This window comes from Pezoporus flaviventris, unplaced genomic scaffold, assembly GCF_033815535.1.
Source record: "Pezoporus flaviventris isolate CSIRO_AGI_PZ_B2104156 unplaced genomic scaffold, CSIRO_AGI_Pfla_v1 ptg000083l, whole genome shotgun sequence".
NCBI lineage: Eukaryota > Metazoa > Chordata > Aves > Psittaciformes > Psittacidae > Pezoporus > Pezoporus flaviventris.
In genome coordinates, this window is record NW_026892631.1 from 6857677 (window position 1) to 6876010 (window position 18334).

An 18334-nucleotide genomic window follows, 5' to 3' on the forward strand; every position below is an offset into this window, starting at 1 on the left:
CAGCTGCAGAGCATGTTGAATTGATTTTGCCAGGCATGTGCCTGCATGGGGCTGCTTTTTAATTTAGTTACTGGAGGGTTAATTAGTTCTTGGAGTGTAAACAGGCTGGTTAAGCAGGAGTCCAGATGAGCTGCCACGTTCCAGTTGGCTAGGACTTAGGAGTAGACTAAACATGTAGCGAGAATAACTAATCTGCTTCCCTGAACACCTATTTGCTAAATTAACACAAAGCCAGAGCCGTGCAGAAGTTGGGGAGCTGCCAGCACCAAGCTGGTTAAGGCTGCTCCTCAGATCTGTGGGTTTCCAAAGTAGTTCTCTGGATGAAAATCCAAGTTGCACCTTTAGTTAGAGGCAGCTCAGATAATTAGAGCCTGTCAGTTTATTTCATAGCTTCAAACATTCTATCTAAGCAGAAAAGATCTTCCTCCCAGAACGCACTTGGGGAAAGTTGTTCCTCTAGATGACAGCTTGCAGAATGGCCATTTCATGGTTTTTCCCTAACTGAAGGAATTTAGATGGGTGAGAAGACAATGAAAATTTAGATATGGTTCAAATGGGCTCCTGTTCTTTCAAAAAAACTTCAAAATGGCGAAAGTATCCCAGCAAAAATGTTGACACCACCCAAAAAAAGCAGATGAAAACCAAAGCATTTTGTCTTGGTAACTAAAACCGGAGCTTCAGAAGGGAGCGCAGGTGAAGTGCTCCGCGTCGACCTTTCCACGTCACACTATTTATGGTCACTAGTGTCCATTCTAGAAAGTCCTTGGACAGTCCAAATGGAAAACAAACAAGATCTTGCCTGGCTATTGAGACCTGAGCCTGACTGGAAGTATCTGGAAGTATTTGACATGTTCAAAGCTCTCAGCTGTGCAGGTGTTTTGGAACGCATACAGAAAGCAGGAACACTAAAAATTGTTACTGAAATATTTTTCTTTGAAACCCAGAATTTTTCAGTCACTGTATTCAAAAGCCTTCACTCACTTTGAACATAAATACATCAGAGATAAGATTCTCATGGAGGACTCATCTCTCATTCAAATTGTACTCAACCAGCTTATCCCCAGCGGATGATTGCAAAGACCACCCCTGCCTTGCAACTTCTGAGCTTTAAAAACCTATCCTATTCTCAGAAACAGTTAGAAATGATCCAGTAATGATAAAAATCATGTGTACAGATATGCTGGACTGTATAAGATACTATTTTTCTTCAGTAACATATTGTTACTGAAGATACTGTCACTCTCCTCATTTTTAGTCTAGTTCTAGATAAGCACATATATATAATACACTGAGGTATCTCATTTGTATACATCAGGCTATCCACATTTTACCATATGGAGGTATCACATTATTAATAGCTGTTTTCCTTAAATAGACTACAGTTTGCTTTAATCTTCCTTTCTGTGCATGATCCTGCAAGAGTAAGAAGGCTTTCATACAAAGGCCGTGGTTTTATATGCAAATCTATTATTTGATTACACACTTTTTTTGTCCCTACAGTATCATGAATATTTGTGATGAATGTTTTATGGGTTAGGTTTAGGACTTGCGAGCTATTTCACATTTTATCTGTTTGCCATATCATCTGCAAATACTGCATCTTTGTGGATGGTGATTGGTCGCATTTACATATTTATCGCACTTTTATTTTCAAGGATGTTTTGCTATAAATTGCCTGTCCCCATTTCTCCTCCAAGTACTACTAGTCCATAGATATATTTTCAAATTGAGCTCATTTTCATATATAATTTTTGTGGTTGACAATAAATCCCTACTTCGAGATATCATATTCAAGGCGATCACTACCTTCATACATATGTGACATATGCTTTCTCAGTAATTAAAGATAACGGAAGCAGTTAACAATGCACTTTGCAACCCACTTCCTAGTCCAGAGAGCTCAATGATTTTCCATAAAGACTAAGCTAAAAGGAACCCTGCAGGACTGCAGAGAAACAAGCGCCAACAAAACTGTCGAAACAGAGCCAGTCTTAGTCCTGATAACCCTTAGCCACAAAAAAGACAACTTTCTTTTTCTTTTGTCAAGAAAAATGTCCATTTACAGCTTGATGGACTTATGAGGGTCTGGATCTATGAGTAGGATGCAGCAACTGGAGGCTTTTTAGTGTGTACCACATGCCAACAGATGACTCTTGAACCTACAGCGATGCTCTGAATGGATGTCACGCTTCAGAAAAGACCAGATGCCATGTGAGCTTTACTGCTTGCTACTGATCAGCAGCTCCTGAATCCTTTTATGCTCACTCTTTGGTCTTCATCCCTCCATCCCCACCCTTTTCTAGGTTCAAAATCCTATCTATTTCCTTGCCATACCTTCTGGTGTGTTCTCCTTCTAGCTAAATCCCTTACTTATGCAAGATTATGAGGGAAATGGATAGAAATGATGCAGAGAAACATCAGCAATCTAATCCTTTTTAGTTTTGCCATTACACACAGCACTGAAAAAGGCACTGACTTTCAAATGTATTTCCCCACTGTCACTCAGACACCTCACAAGTGAACAGACTGACCCTCTCCTGTCAGGGTGCAAGCGCTGGATGTGTTTCTAAACAAAATATTGTGATTTGCTCATATATGAAATAATTCAGAAAAATCATACATGCTCTGGAATGGTTCAGGTTGGATGCTGTCATTTACAATTTCTGGTGCTAGCACCACTTAACCCATAGATTTTCTGTGGCTAAAGAATAGTAGGGAATATATTATTTGGGATTTGTTTTTCCTAGTGTTGGAGGGCTGCTCTACATCCACAATAATACACTAATGAAGGTATGATACATCCGTTCATTGAAAGTGCTCATAATTGTTAGGCTTATTGTTAAAATTCACAGAAATTAGGTGCTTACACCCTTTGTGTGCTAAGATTTTTGGATCTATCACCTGTAAGAAACTTCTCTCACATCCTACCAGTTGCTTCTGATCATGCACAAACCAATCCTATTCATTCCTTAGTGAAAACAGAATTGGCTGGCCTGTTATGAACAGGAGCTCTTTCCTCCATAATTTTCCCACTGTTTCATTCCAAAATTGTCAAATAATCAGTTTCTCATGATCTCCTGCTATGGCACTACATTTACTAAATGCAATGACACTCCATGCTGAACAAAACCCCTTGACCAAGGAAACCAGCTGAAGCTCAGAGAGAGGGGCCTGCTCACCGGCTGTAAAAGGAGCTACAACCAGAAACTGCTGTTTGAAGTAAAACAGGTTTTTCCCACTAAATACTGACATGATACATACATTTTCTCGAGGTCAGTGAGTCCTCTGAAAGCTCCTTTTGGAATGACTCTCATCTTGGTGAGGACAAATCTCCTGAAATAAAGAAAATGGGGTGGTTATTCACCATTCACAACACAGGACTACATGGAGGCCATGTCAACAGAGAAGAGGTACAAGGACAAGTCTCCAGGCTAAAGGCTTTGGCATCTAAATACAGCTGTGAAGTTCAAAGGTTTTGTCAGACTCCAACTGCCAGCCTAGACCAAAATTACAGCACAGAGTTGGGCTGCCTATGAATTTCCTCCAGGGAAAAAGCATTCATCAGTAGTTGCAATTTCCATGTTCGCTTCGGCAAGAAATCCAGATCCATTCACCGCAACTTAGCTGTGTGCTGGGGAGGGACAACCTCTTTCTCATTTTGACCTCTCTTTTGAGAGCTGCTCAAGCACAGGATGAAGCAGCTTGGCAGAGCCAGACTGGGATGAGCTTCTTACACATAGCTGTAAGACAGTACCTGCATGCTCATGCAAGATAAGCCTTAACCTGCTGCACAGATCATTTAAAATATCATATAAACCTTTTTGTTGAACTGGACTCATCTCCTTTTACCACAATAAGCAAAGAAGATGACAAAACTTCTGATGGCACTCAGCAACTAAAAGGTAGGGTTTCTACTACTCCTACACATTCAATTATTTATAGGTGGTGACCACAAACAACTGCATACATTGATATGAAGACACATAGAATCATAGAATCAGAGAATAGTTTGGGTTGGAAGGGACCTTAAAGCTCACCCAGTTCCAACCCCCTGCCATGGGCAGGGACACCTTCCACTAGACCAGGTTGCTCCAAGCCATTTGTTTAAAGCCATTCCCCCTTGTCCTGTTACTACAGGCCCTTATCAAAAGCCCCTCTCCAGATTTCATGTAGACCCCCACATGATATTCTTATGACTCGATGCCAGGTTAAGAAAGCCTAACTGAGAAATGAAAAATCCCACAGAGGGTTTGTAGGGAGAAATATCACATTTTTCTGTTTTCTACTGAGAGCAAAAATCACACTCAAACTTCCAGGTATTACACACTAAGCAGGGAAATAAGCAAGACATCAGATAATAGTGGCTGCATTGACAGGCAGTTGCTAAAAAATAGTATTTTCTTTAAAATACAAAATCATGCGTGTAACACACATGACTATCAGCCTGTGAATCAGTTTCTTAGTCGATTTTCCCATGGAAATGAATTGTTTTCTGAACTCCTACAGAAGTCTTGTTTTCAGTGAGCATACCTGCCAGACCATCCCTCAGTTTTATCATCTCACAGCTGGTTTTGCATGGCTGCTTGGGACTGCCTTTTAGTTCATGTCTGTGCTGCCTTATTGTAACATCTGAGGGAGGACGGAAATGGGAACTCAGCCTGGTATTACCTGCTGTGTAGTCCTACAAATTTTAACACAGAGCCTCAAAACTAGAGACTTCCTCCCTTACTGCTCACATAAAGTATTCATGCAATCCTTATCTATTTTTTATTTCAGCTGATTAGTTCAGAATTTTCATGGGAGATTAGCATGCTTTAATCAAAGTCTTAGGGGAAAAAAGCATTATTCTGATAGAATACCCCTGTGAAAGGTGCTGATTTTTTAATTGTAGATCTTTAATAGACTCTACCCCCTCATTTAGATTCCCAAATATGAGTTAATATTTAAACACGACAAAGTCAGTGCCTGCCTCACCTAGCTCTAGAGACGCCACTGTGATTACACCAGGAGTGAGCACAGCCCCACACTTTTCCAAACATTGCAATTTATGGCATTCTCAGTCCTGCAAGACAATGAAGTCATTTGGCATTCCATTATTCTTGTGCTATCATTAATGTATGTCAAAAAGAGCTTCAACACACTGTCACACAAGAATTACAGTATTGAGATCATTATGCAAATGTTAGAAGGATTAAAGAGCTTCCAGAAAGGGCCTAACTTGGATTAAGCAATTTGTAAAGCCCTACTGAAAACACAGCTGGTGTAATGCATGCAAAGCTGAGGCTCTGCTTTTGGAGGGCAGCTAGGTACAATGGATCCTTGCAGAACACCCAGCAGGCTTAGTGCTACAAAGCTGAACCATCAGGAAACTCTTTAACTTTGGTCTGCTTTGAAACCTTTCCTAAACTCTCCTTTGCAGAAACACATGCCTAGCTTTGGAACCCTAGAAAGCAGGTTCTGTCTGAAAAGCCACCTATAATTTTCTCATGGCAATGTTCTAAACTGAATCTTCTCTCTGCAGGCAGAGATCAGCAGGGAGTTTGTGATGTTTTAATTAAACACTGGCCTACACCATGCTTCTTCACCACAGCAAGAATTTAGAGCCTGATCCCAAAATGAATTAAAAGGAGGGAATCTCATTCATAGATGAGGTTACCTGTATAAGAAAAGCTACAGGTGCATAGAAGTAAAAATCAAACCCTGAGTTTCTTCAAGTACCGTGCTATCCTGCATTAATAAGATGCCAGAATTCTGGAACCATGTATCTAATGCCCTGGAGCAGTAAAAGTAGAATTGGATTTTAATAGCTAAAGTCTCACATTCCACTTTAAAAAATTAAGGTTAATTGTTTTTAAGCATCCCTGAGTAGGCTAATAAAGTCAGCCTTAATGGTATAACGAACACGGAAAATTAGAATCAGCTACTTGTTGAATTATCAACTGTATAATGAATAGGAGTCTATTAGAACTAGCCAAATGCTGCACTGTCAATAAATCTCTCCAGTTAGGCTCCAAGAATCAATCTGTACTTAACTTGAAATACTGGTTGTTCAGTCCCAGTTCTTTCCAATGTACATGGAGAAAATAATTAAAAAGCATTTCCTCTGTTTTGCTGCTGGCATTACTTCAGGGTCAAAGAAATGAATACAGCCCACCTTCATTCAATCATGTTTCACACCAAGACAAACAAGTAAACAAAAGCCTCCTTTAAGAAACATGTGCTTAATGAAAAGGTGCAGCATTTGGTCCTTAAAAATGATGTTAGCACTTAGGCACAAGGAAAGCACAGTTCAGTGCATGGTATGGTATTGAAAACCCAGAGCCAGGTGCCTGACATAAGGGGTGAGAAAGGTTAGACTGAAGGTTGGGTTATCCAAAGAGCTGTATGCAGAGCTAGCCCTCAGCAAACACTAAATCTCAACTCCCAGACCTTTCAGCTCTGTGTACATGGTGGTCTTTCAACATAGCAATGGCAGCTGAATCACAGACATGGGGAATGAGAGTCCTGGCTTCCAGTCCCCCTTCACCCTGAATGGTACAAACTCTCATATTTCATGATGCCCAGCCACCAAGGGATCTCTCCCAGTCTAGGTTCAAGCATCCTGCAGCTAGAACTAGACTCCTTATGCCACCAAAGAGGACAAGGGGGAGCTTAACCAAACCACCCTCTCTAGAGGAATTATGGTTAGAGCGGATTTATTTCCCTGGGGTAAGTTAAAAAAACACCAACAAAACCCCCCAAAACCCCCCAAACCCCTCTTTTTTAAGTCCAAAGTTCAGTGATGTGGATGTTATTTAGGCCACAGTAGGTCTCAGAAGTCTTAGAAAGGACTCCAGTGTTGGAGTCACCAAAAACCTGACAAATAAAGGAGCAGAAACAAGTATAGGAGAGGAAGCAAGCCCTAGATAGTGACACAGTTATCCTGCACCATGAAAAGCAACACATGCAGCTGGATATAGAAGAATGGCATTATTAACTGTTGTTATTCCCTGTGCACAGAAGTATAAATTAGATTTAAGTCTGGCCCACTGCTCCTATTCAGGCCCTGTTATCCAAAAAAGGTTTCTACATCCTGATTTAAACACATCTGCTGCCAGTAACTCTTAGGGAGTTTATTGAAGCTGTCTGCTGCAGTTGTACAATCCTGGTTATACTTCATTTATTTATATATATGTGTGTTATGAATCATAATATATTTACTTAAATATATAACATTGCTTAATATTTAACTGATCTTTACACCTGCTTTTGGTTTCCTGATCAGTGAGAACAACTGTCTTCTGTTGAGCAGTAATACTGTTTTACATCTGGAAGGCCAGGTAAGTTTATAATCAGACTATACTTCTCTGGACTAAACATGCACGATTTCCACAGGCTTTTCCATTTTTTCAATTTTATATGCCTCTTTATTTCATCATTTTAGTTTGTCTCATCAATGGCTGTGGTAATTTTTTCTATTACAAAACTACTAAAACCCTGCTGCTGTTTAAGGCTAGACATGTCAGGGCTAGGGCAGAACTGTTTCCTACTGGTCTTTCTATTTATACAGAGGTATCTAAACCCGGATGTTTAAAACAGTAGGGTCTCAGTTAGTAGGAAGGCACTGACACAGGTGCCTTACAACACTTTATATTGCCATGAAGAGCAAACAACCCATCTTCTTTCTGTATGGCTGTGTCTAGTATCAAGAGAAATATCAGAGTGCCAACATAATCTCAAAACCTATAGAGGACATGATGCAAACAACAGAAATTAGAAGGTACTGGTAAAATGTCCTAAACAACTCTAACATTTGGAGTTATGAAGAGATTTATTGAAACAGTCTCTTCTGCAGCTGAAGTAGTTCAAGACACATGCTACGTAAGATATGAAAGGAAAAAAACCCTCCAGCAAAGTTAATAATTTTCCATCCATCCCCACGTGAATCAGACTGACCTCATCATGAAGGGATGAAGGACTGCACGTCATTATTGAAGTACCTAGTGGCCAAGGTATGGGCGATTGAAAAGACTTGATAAATTAAAGAACAGTGCATAGGAACCATGTGAAGCGCGCACGTTAAGCACAACATAAATACACTGTGTTTGTGAGGTTAGCCACTTTTGTGCAAAGTGATGCATTTTGCATATTCATCAACTGAGTTCTCAGCCCCGTGTCCCACAAGATTTTGCCTGAACAACCACGAAGATGCTCTCTGGCAAACATTCTATACCAGAACTTACTCCAGCACTGCAGGGGTGGCCCCTCCTCACACCACTGGCAATAATCTTGCAAAACAAAGCACTGGACTGATTATCAGGAATTAGACTAGTTTAAAAAAACCCCACACCAATATCTGCTTCACAGAGCATGGCTGAAACTTGGTCTTTCAAACCATGCTTTGAAACTCATTTCTCAGATCTACTTAAGTCACACACAGTAAATCAGAAAGCGTGTGCACTGTAGAATTATCTTCCCTGGCTCATGCAAATTGCAAATTGATGATGTTAAGATGAACAATACCAAGCAGATACTATAAACTCTATAACTTAAGGACTAAAGGAAAATGAAATACAAAGCCAAAAAGATTTAGTGACCATAATGCTAAAGCGCTAAAATTTGGCTCCAAAGATATAAATGTGATAGGATTTTGAAGAACATTCTTCTTTGATCTCCAAGCTAACAGACTGATGTTATAAAGTTCTAATCCTCTGCAGCAATGTGTATTTTGTCAAGCAAAGATTTATAGCTAAATTTCATTTACTCTCTGTAATTTTTTGTTTGTTTCTCTGGTTTACTTCTTGCTTTGCTGGAAGTTCAAGCACAAGCAACATATGAGTCTTTGCTTTACATCAGGAGAAGATAAAATCATTCCATGACCTATTTAGCATGGTCTTGATTAAATGCAAGAAACAAGAAAACCCTGCTCCCTCTGTTTGTTTGGTTGGTTTTTTTTCTGTTTTCACTTGATTGGTCAATGCAACAGTGAAGGACTATTTTGCTTTTCATGCCATAATAGGAGAGAGATAGATACTGCAGACCATGTCCCAGAGAGTGTAAATCAATAGAGCTGTGTCAGTTTTGCCCTCAACTTTTGTCCTAATTCTCACTGGAATGAATTATGAGATTCCTTTGAGCTAAATGTGATGTAGTTTAAATTTATGGAGAACATTTGTAAGCCACCGGCTTATTGAAATGAGTTCACATTGCCATATGACTTTGCTATGAGTAGGGTCTGCTTTTGGCAAACACAGAAGCACAGAATGGTGACCCTAAAGCTCATCCAGTTCCAACCCTTTGCCATGGGCTGGGACACCTTCCACTAGACCAGGTTGCTCCAAGCCCCATCCAACCTGGCCTTGAACACTGCCAGTGATGGGGCAGCCACAGCTTCTCTGGGCACCCTGTGCCAGGGCCTCAGCACCCTCACAGGGAAGAATTTCTTCCTAATGTCTCATCTCAGTCTCCCCTCTGTCAGGTTAAAGCCATTCCCCCTTGTCCTGTCCCTACAGGCCCTTGTCAAAAGCCCCTCTCCAGATTTTTTGTTGGCCCCTTTAGGCACTGGAAGCTGCTCTAAGGTCTCCCTGGAGCCTTCTCTCCTCCAGGCTTGAACAAGCCCAGCTCTCTCAGCCTGTCTCCATAGCAGAGTTGCTCCAACACTCAGAATATCTTTGTGGCCTCCTCTGGACTTGCTCCAACATCTTTGTATCACTCTGGTGTTGCCTGAATGCAGGACTGCAGGGGGGTCTCACAACATCTCACTAGGAAGGGGCATATGAAGATATACAGGAGCATGGAAGTATTTTTCCTAGTCAGCTATCTAGGTGGAAGAGCTTGCTAATCTATTAAGCAGTTTGTAGCTGCTTTCAGACACAGCTAAGGTTTCCCCTTCCTAACAGCAGGCAGAGAGTAATCCAAACCTCTTAGATCGGATGCTAAAACATCAGGCTTCAAAACCCATCAAGCTAAATGCAAAACTTGCTTTCTGGTTTAAAAGTCTTTAAAGTACATGTATATTACGTTGCAAAGCTATTTGCAACATTTGTGAGGTTTTAACTCAAAACCAGGAAGATTTGTATTAGTTGCTTCAATTCCAAGAGATGCTGAGGTTAAGACTTCATAAAGCTGATGGTATCATGAGGAACGGCACTGGCAGTGACAAAACACTGCTCCCACTACCACACAGGCCCATCTTTTCAGGGAGCTATGCCATCATCAAGCCAAAGCCAAGCAGAATATTTTTTCCAGTAATGACTATTCATGTAACTACAGATTCCTTTCAAAAATGGACCCTGATGGCACAGGCACATCTGAAAAATGAGGAACAGCTTTGAGAGACATGATCCATGCATTTGAGAGCCCCTACTTTACACACATGTAAATTGACTTACAAGACAGAGACCATAATCCCTTGCTCATAGGCACCGTATGGCTTGAAGCATCTAATCACTGCATTCACCTAATTGCTGAAATCAGCTGCTTATCCCTTCAGAGGTTTGTGAAAGAACAAGTTATCTAGGCTGTGCAGGTGGTTTATTCCTTTTGTGGGATAATAAAAGCAGGGAAAGGTGAGTATTCCAAGGAAAAATTAGGCGATGTACATTTTATGGTGTACATTTTATGGAGAAGACAGAAACCAAAGATGCGCTCCTGAGATTTACGCTGCACTGGGCCTGGCTAGGAGCGAGTTAATTTTCTTCATGGCATGACTAAAACCCTACTGATAACACACTAATCTTCTAGCTTTTGCTGAACGGGGTTTGCACAGCATCAAAGCCACCTCTGTTTCTCACTTTGCCCTCTTCAGTGGAGGTGGGAGGTGGGCTATAGGCCTGGGGCACACAACCAAGCAGGTGACCCAAACTAATCAGGGAGATATTCCGTACCATATAATGTCATGCTTAGCAGTATAAGGAAAAAACATTCTTCTATACAACAGAAAAATGCAGGGTAAAGCTGGGAGGGTGTGTATCCTCCTTTCAGGCATGCTACTTGGGAATCTTTTCAGGTCTGGGATTGATGTAAGGGGCATCTCAGAACAAAAATAGTTGTGTGATTTGTGTGCTATTAAACAAAGCAATGTACAGGCAAAGTAAATACAATTAGAACTGTGATGATAAAGTTATTAGTGATGCCCATCTGCTTACGGGTCTGAATCTCAAAAGCAATATGTGCAGTAGCTTGTGAAAAATCACTCCTTAATCTTCACCAGTGGCCTTCCTTAAAAATCAATTTCCTTTTCTTTTTTGAATTAGAATAAAAGGATAACAAATAGTACTGATAGCATTCCTATTCTAAATTTAGTGAATACTTCCTTGGTGTAATAATCCCACCCAGACACAAAAAGCTGTCTGCTTGCAGAGTGCCTACAAGACCACAACATGGAGAACAAAATGCCCATTTCCCCAGCAGGGCTGTGATGTTGCTCACACAGACACACAATAAGGTTGCTGTGGGATTTGTTTTCCCCCAGGACCTTGCTTAGGTCAGCTTAATAAGTTGCACACTGTGCCCCGCAGAAGCTAGCAGCTGATAAAGAGAGATAAGAAAGGACAGAAAATTGTTATGAGGAAAAGAAAAGCACCTAAAAGATTGCAAACATGGTCAAGCCACAGGCTCATAAAGCTTACTCTCCCTCCTCCCACCTTAGTTTTCCAAAACCATTGTATGTTTAGTCTCAGCCCTGATACCCTTTTCATTTCTGGACAAAGCATACACTGTCCTCAGCAACACCGTGCACCCCCCCATGACACTGCAGATAGCTTCCTTCTGAGGACACACGTGCCAGCAGTTAAAAATAAAGCTTCGAGATGCTTTTAAATATCTCTGCTTGACTAAGGTGGGAAGAAATTCCTTCCTGTGAGGGTGGTGAGGCGCTGGCACAGGGTGCCCAGAGAAGCCGTGGCTGCCCCATCGCTGGCAGTGTTCAAGGCCAAGTTGGATGGGGCTTGGAGCAACCTGGTCTAGTGGAAGGTCTCCCTGCCTGTGGCAGGGGGTTGGAACTGGAAGAGCTTTAATGTCCCTTCCAACCCAAACCAGTCTGGGATTTTCAGAATCTGGAGATGGGAGATTTAAAAAGAAACAACCAATGAAAAAGATGGAGGAAAAAAAAAATTAGCAAAACTCCCAGTCAGAAAAAGAGATGCAACAGCAGGACTTCTACTCAACCTCAGATGTTTAGTGGTCTTAATTAACTTAATGCAGTTATTTCACTGTACTTACGTTGGGTTGCTTTACGCTCAGATAAAGCTGGAGAGGAACAGAGCTGTCACCATTCATACCAGTTACCTGGGTCTGTTCTGCTGAAGACTAAGGTGCAAGTAGCAGTAACTCACAAGGTAGGTAACAAACCTAAATGACACTTTCCCTGAGCAAAGAAATGCTGTCTGGGCAGGAAGGACCTCCTTTCTTTAAACTTGCCAGGGCTTGAGCAAAGCCAGAGTTCTGGACTCCTCTACAGTACATACACAGAGAAAAAAGGTTTGGCACCAAGTAACAAGTCCTCTTTAGGCCTACGAGCAGAATCACTGTTACTGCGCTTGCATCTGGGAATTGCTTAACTGCAAGGAATGAGTTACCCACAAAAAAGGCCAGCAGTGAGCTTGAGAGCACTGTTAAATTGCTTTATTAATGTCAAAAGCATGCTGTGAAGAGTGTTTTGTGTCAGATAAATAACACAAGTGAATGAAGTTATCCCGTCTTGGTTACTGAGAGGCAGTGCTTTATTTTTACAAATGGCTATACCTCTATTAGTATTGACTATCCTGTAAGACACTGAACTGCTCTTAGAAGAGCACATCCTCACTCCTCACAGCTTACTCACATGGGCCTTTGAATAATGTACAGCATGTAACAAACCGGCAACTTCCTTAAAATCTGACCTTGATATCTGTAACTGTCTTTATGGTGAGGAGCCATTAAAATTCATTCACTCTGAGCACGCTCTCCGGGTGGCATCTATTTATGGTAGTATCTCTGCATACTTTCTAACAAAAGGAGCGTTGTACAAGTGCTGGGTATTTTGCTCTTGCTCAGAAAGTGTTTTACTTTGTGTTCTTTCCCGTGGGCAACCTGTCAAAGCAAACAGGGTTATGGAAAATGTCCACAGTCCAATGAGAGGGGGGGCTTTTTAAGTATTGTCTTCAACACTTTCTTCCCCTCTTTTGATTCAGAGTAAGAATAGCCTGCTGCCCACACACAGTCAGCCACTTACACTATTTTCCTGTCCCAAGAGCGTGTCAAAAAATATCTTATTCCACAGCAGGGAGAGAACCTTCATCGGCTGAGGTCACAGCAGTAAGGTGACAAGTGTTCTTTGTGTGTAGTGTTTCTACCTCTAAGACCTCGAGGCTTTCTATGCTGGCAGGTGTTCCACACAGGATGCTATTTTTACTGACTGAGACATATTGTCCAGGGACAAAATTCCTCAAGTTCTGGGTTAGATGCCATAGTGAAGGTAAAAGAGCTTTTCTGCAAAATGTCTTGTTGAACCATCGCTGCTTAGCAAAACACCAAATAACTTACCTCTGTCACCTCATCTTGTCTGACAACTTAATTAGAAAGAGCTAGTGTGCTTTTTACCTTCTTTCTCATCCATATCCTCACAGGCACTGTACCTATGTTGCTTAATGGGACACAGCTGAAATATCGCAGAATATTAATAAAATAAAAGGAAAGATGCTCACTGTTACAATCTCTAATTAGCACTCACAGCCTGCTAAGTAACAAGGTCCCCATCAAGTATTTGGATTAATTTGGGTACATCCAAAGACTTTGTTTGAAGTTGCAATGATATCTCTGATACTCCTCGATGCCAGAGCCAGAAACCATTTAAGGAATAGCACTTGCAGACTTGATTGTATTCTTTTCTCCTCTGGATCCGAGTACGAGCTTTGTAAAAGTAAATGTTCTCTCTGCTATCTAACACGTATGTATTTTCAAAAGAGCTGTGTGAGTGCCAAACACAGCTAACTCAATTGGCAGTCCTAGGAAAACAGCATCTCTCAAAGGAGGGGTCCCGGATGCAAACGGGATGTACTCTGCTGTTCCCCGGGCACCAGCTAGCCTTGTGCTGACATAACTACTGAACTACTGAAATACACTGGGCCAGTGCCATATGCTCCCACTTCTCTCCCACTGTGGCAAGTGGAGCATTTCCTTCTTTACATGTCCTGAAGTGCACATTTAAATTGTAAATACTTATGTTTTGAAATAACACTAAAAGTGACAAAGGGGAAAACCTCCCACCTTTTGTGGCTCTGGCACCATGTAAAGAAGCAAAACCTCCTGTTCATTGCCTCTGGTCATACCTTCCTTTAACCTGAATGTCTCTGCTATCTATTTCCAGGGTGAGAGAAGCTGGCTCCTGGAATTGCTGCTGCCTGTGCAAGAGGATGAATCACACAGCACACAGAATGGGAGCACTCACAAGATTTAACACGAGCAACAGGCTCCTGCATGTGTAAGAGAGCTCACAGTCCTTGCATTGTAATGCACTTTGCTCATTTTATTCAAGTCCTGTAAATATTCCCATTTACTGCCGTTGCTCACCACACATTCCCACATCACTGGTGCTCTTCCTAGCAGCACAGTTTCCTTGTCAAGAACTTCTCCCAGCTCAATCAGTGACTGCTGAGGGAAGCATTCACAGGGATATGAATTGCAGGAGGATGGACTCTTTCAATTTCATCCTGCACACTCCTGAGAGCATCTCTTTTACCTCACAGACTTTCTCCATTTTTGAGATCTCTTCTCTATAACGATCACCAATTTGACAGAAGGCAAACAAGAGAGCAAGGAATCCTTACTACTTCTCCTTGTACTAAAAAATGTATTTAATTATGTTTTTCTATTATTTTAGCAAGAATTACCTTGGCACTTCCATTGCTGAGTTTCTCTTTCTTCCTTTCAGTAGCCATGGATTTACTTTCACAAGTTAAAATGACGTTCCTGACTAAATATAGCTTGGCAGTTAGTGTACCGATATCTGTAAAAATACTAACTGTGCAATTTCCATTAAGATTGACAGGTCTCTTCCCAGCAACACCCAGGGCAAAGCTTGCACTGGTGTCAAGCATGGATCTTTAATGAATTTGAAAGTGAGTGTTGCTTCAGAAAGATACCAGCTTGACCACACTGGCACCTGAAACACTGTGTTTAGAATAAGGATGTGCTTAGTGCTTTCACCTTCAAAGTGCTTCTCGAACATGAACCCTCTATGGAGCACTTAAAAATAACAAACATACATGGTCTTCTTAAAAAGGGTGACAGGACAGCAAGATAGTGACGGGAGAAACCTGACCTGCTCATGGCACAGCTGAAGCTTATGAAAGACTCCTCAGAAAATGCTTAGCAGTTATGCCTTTCTAACCCTAACTATTCTATGACTCTATGCCTGGGAAAATATATCCATTGCAACATCGAACATCAGTGGATTAAACCTAGAGCTTTGCCCCCTTCTTACACACTCTGCCATCAGCCCCCTAAATGACTTTACACATCTTGTGTAAAATTAGATAAATCCTGACTGGAAGAAACAAGGACAGAAGTAACAGTATTCTGAGTAAAAGAAGGTCATGAATGCCATCCCAAGGAGACCTGCATGGGGCCTACGCCTACATACCATAGTCATAAGCAATCTGGAAGAGGAGCAAGGCGACAAACATGTATGATGGCAGGGTAATAAGACAAGAGCTGGCTGAGAAGATCTGCAAAGGAGAAGTTAACAGAGCACGTAGTTCAACACTACAACTCCTTGCTACAGGACACTGTGGGTACTGAAGAAGAAATGGATAAACACATGAAAAGAAAGTAGGTGAAGAGGGTTGGCTACCAAGGTATCACTCTACTCAAGAGATCTCTGAGCCAGACAGAGCTGGAAAGGTACACAAGTCCACTGAGATATACACTAGAGGAGCCAAGAACCTGCATTGCAGCCAGCTTGGGACAGCTCTGCCAAAACAGGGAGACATACCCAGACCAGCACAAGCAAACACCACCTATTCTGGCACTGTTTGAAACAGGAGATCTCTGCCTAGGTCGAAGTGTTGATGTATTCTTCAATATTTGCAAGGTTTTGTACACTGCAGAAGAAGGGGATGCTCCTTAGGTTAAAACAATTCAAGAATTAGTCCCCTCCATTTGCTAGAAGATCAAAGGGTAAAACTGAACCAGGGGCGCAGTTTTCAGTGCCACATTCAGACTCCTATTTGAATTGGCTCTACGAGACGTATCCAAAAATAAGTGCAACAAGAAGGCTTCATCATTCTTTAATAATACGAATATTAAAAGAATGTTTCAGCTCTCCACAAATTCTTTTGCTAATTGTCCTGGGATGCTGCAGGCCTACAAAATGTCCCTGAGAGGGTGGGCAAAGAGCTTTATCAGCTCATCTGTTACAAAAACTTAGAGGTGAGGACAGAGACAGCTAGACTCAAAGCAAACAAGAGGATCTGGCTCTTTGGCAGTGCGCATGCACTGCCACAACTCCTTCATGCAGCTTGCCTGGGTGCAGAAAGCTGATGGGGGCTCACAGGTAGAACGTACAAGCAAATTGAGAAGAAATAAATTAGAGTTACTAAAAAATACTATGCAAATATTTCATGCAATTCCCTGGCTCGAATCAGTGGGAGGCTGGAGCAGTATTGTGGTAATACATCAAAAATGATTGCCCTGTTCTTACTCCAACCTCAGCAGCTCTTAAGAATCCCCGTTGTACACAGGGCACTTGATCTGCCTTACCATAACCAGAGCATATACTGCAGGAAGAGAGCAGGAAAAGGCGAGGCTCCTTTCCTACAGAGGAAGAACTGATCATCATCTGCCTGTGCTGGGCTATCTTCTTGCCTGGAGGCAAGGGAGAGGATTGTGGAAAGGGGGTCTAGCATGCCCTTGGTTGGTGCTCATAGGTCAAATTTGAGCTGCTAACCACTAACAGAATATCTCAATCAACCTCTGGGGCAAGACTGTATCATACACAAGCTGAGGTGCTTCACTTTCTTACCGCATCTGACCAGCTATGGTTTTGCTTCGATACTGGTTGTAGCAAGTATGCAATCAAACCTCTACATGTGGCTCTCAAGTCAAAATAAAGATATCTTCCTACTGCACTACATAAGGCATTTCTAACCTACAAAGAAATAGTCAGTAACACTGACTCCACCTTTCTGTATCCATATTGATTCTGAAGTAAACCATAACATTTTTAAGAGCAGACCAAGGCTTTGGAGGCCTTGTCCCTGTTTTCTTCATGATGTATCCAAGCTTATGTTTTGTCTGATTAATTCTAGCTGATAGAAGAAATCACAGGCTTTAGACTACGAGGATGACCACACAGACGTGCAGATAAATTAGGAACAGACTATGAAGTTTTATAGAATGGAAAGAATATATTACACCAGCAAATGCCAAGAGATGCAGTAGACACAATATGCAGTCCCTGCACAATCAAGACACCCAAAGAGCTTTAACCACCTGAAGAATTTGAAGGCTGAAGATTTGAACAATTATGTTATCCTAAGGGACAGAATGCTACAAAACCATTACCAGCAAAATGCACCAACAGTAAATACATATCACTAAGTCACTAAATGCTGATCCTTGGCCAGAGACTCAAATCCAGCTTGGTGTTAAAGGGTGCCTAGCTCATTAAGGCTTTTTTTTAAATCTGGTTTTAATAGAATTTGATTTCTCTAATCTGAATAAAGGTATTTAATTTTAGGGTATTATCCCTCAGCCCTTAGATAAACCTCTGCTTCCCAGGAAGAAGTAGGGAAAGGATTTCCTTTGCTGGACATTTATTCGGGAACATTAATGCTGAACATCCATGCTGGACACAAAAACAGTGAGCCCTGTTAACTCCAGTATGGCAAGATGAGTGCATTTAAGCAAAGACTTGGGATTTCTTTTCTAGCATAAAGACAGTGCTTTGATTTAAGACACCAGAGAACAGCACACAGCGGGCCACCACCTGAGCAAAACCTGCATGAATGTGAGCCAGGTATACTTTCCTGAGCTCACTTCATATATCAGAAAAGGGTATCTAGACCCCCTGCTCACACTGGAGCTGTGAAATTAAATGTCTTTTTTTCTCGGAGAGAAACAGAGGATAAAAATCCCCCCAAACACACAACAGAACTCTGCTTGAAAACACTGAAAATAAATCAGCAGTGAATGGATTAGCTTCACTTCATACTGCCCGGAGCAGCCAGATCTGGAACAGCCAAGCACTCAGGGCTTGTGTTTTTTTAAATTAGCTTTAATAAATAGAATCAATAGCTCAAGTTATGAAGAAGGACAAAAGCACAGATCAAATCGATCAAGGCTGTAGCTTATCGTTATAGGCCAAGGGGTGTCC

The 18334-nt window shown here is 41.5% G+C and overlaps 2 protein-coding genes across 4 annotated transcripts in view; one reads left to right on the forward strand and one right to left on the reverse strand.

Moving 5' to 3' along the window:
• Window positions 1-18334, forward strand: part of STON1 (stonin 1) — a 230086-nt gene that overhangs the window by 207218 nt on the left and 4534 nt on the right.
• FSHR (follicle stimulating hormone receptor) overlaps window positions 1-18334 on the reverse strand; it is a 76862-nt gene that overhangs the window by 44074 nt on the left and 14454 nt on the right. For 2 of the 3 annotated variants that reach the window (XR_009747211.1, XM_061475335.1), the window contains exon 2: window positions 3262-3333. The exons of the other annotated variant lie outside the window; for it this stretch is intronic. Coding sequence is in view for 1 of the 2 variants with exons in the window: in XM_061475335.1 (XP_061331319.1) it covers window positions 3262-3333 (72 nt within the window). In the remaining variant the exon portion in view is untranslated. The remainder of the gene's footprint in view (window positions 1-3261; window positions 3334-18334) is intronic. 3 annotated transcript variants of the gene reach the window in all.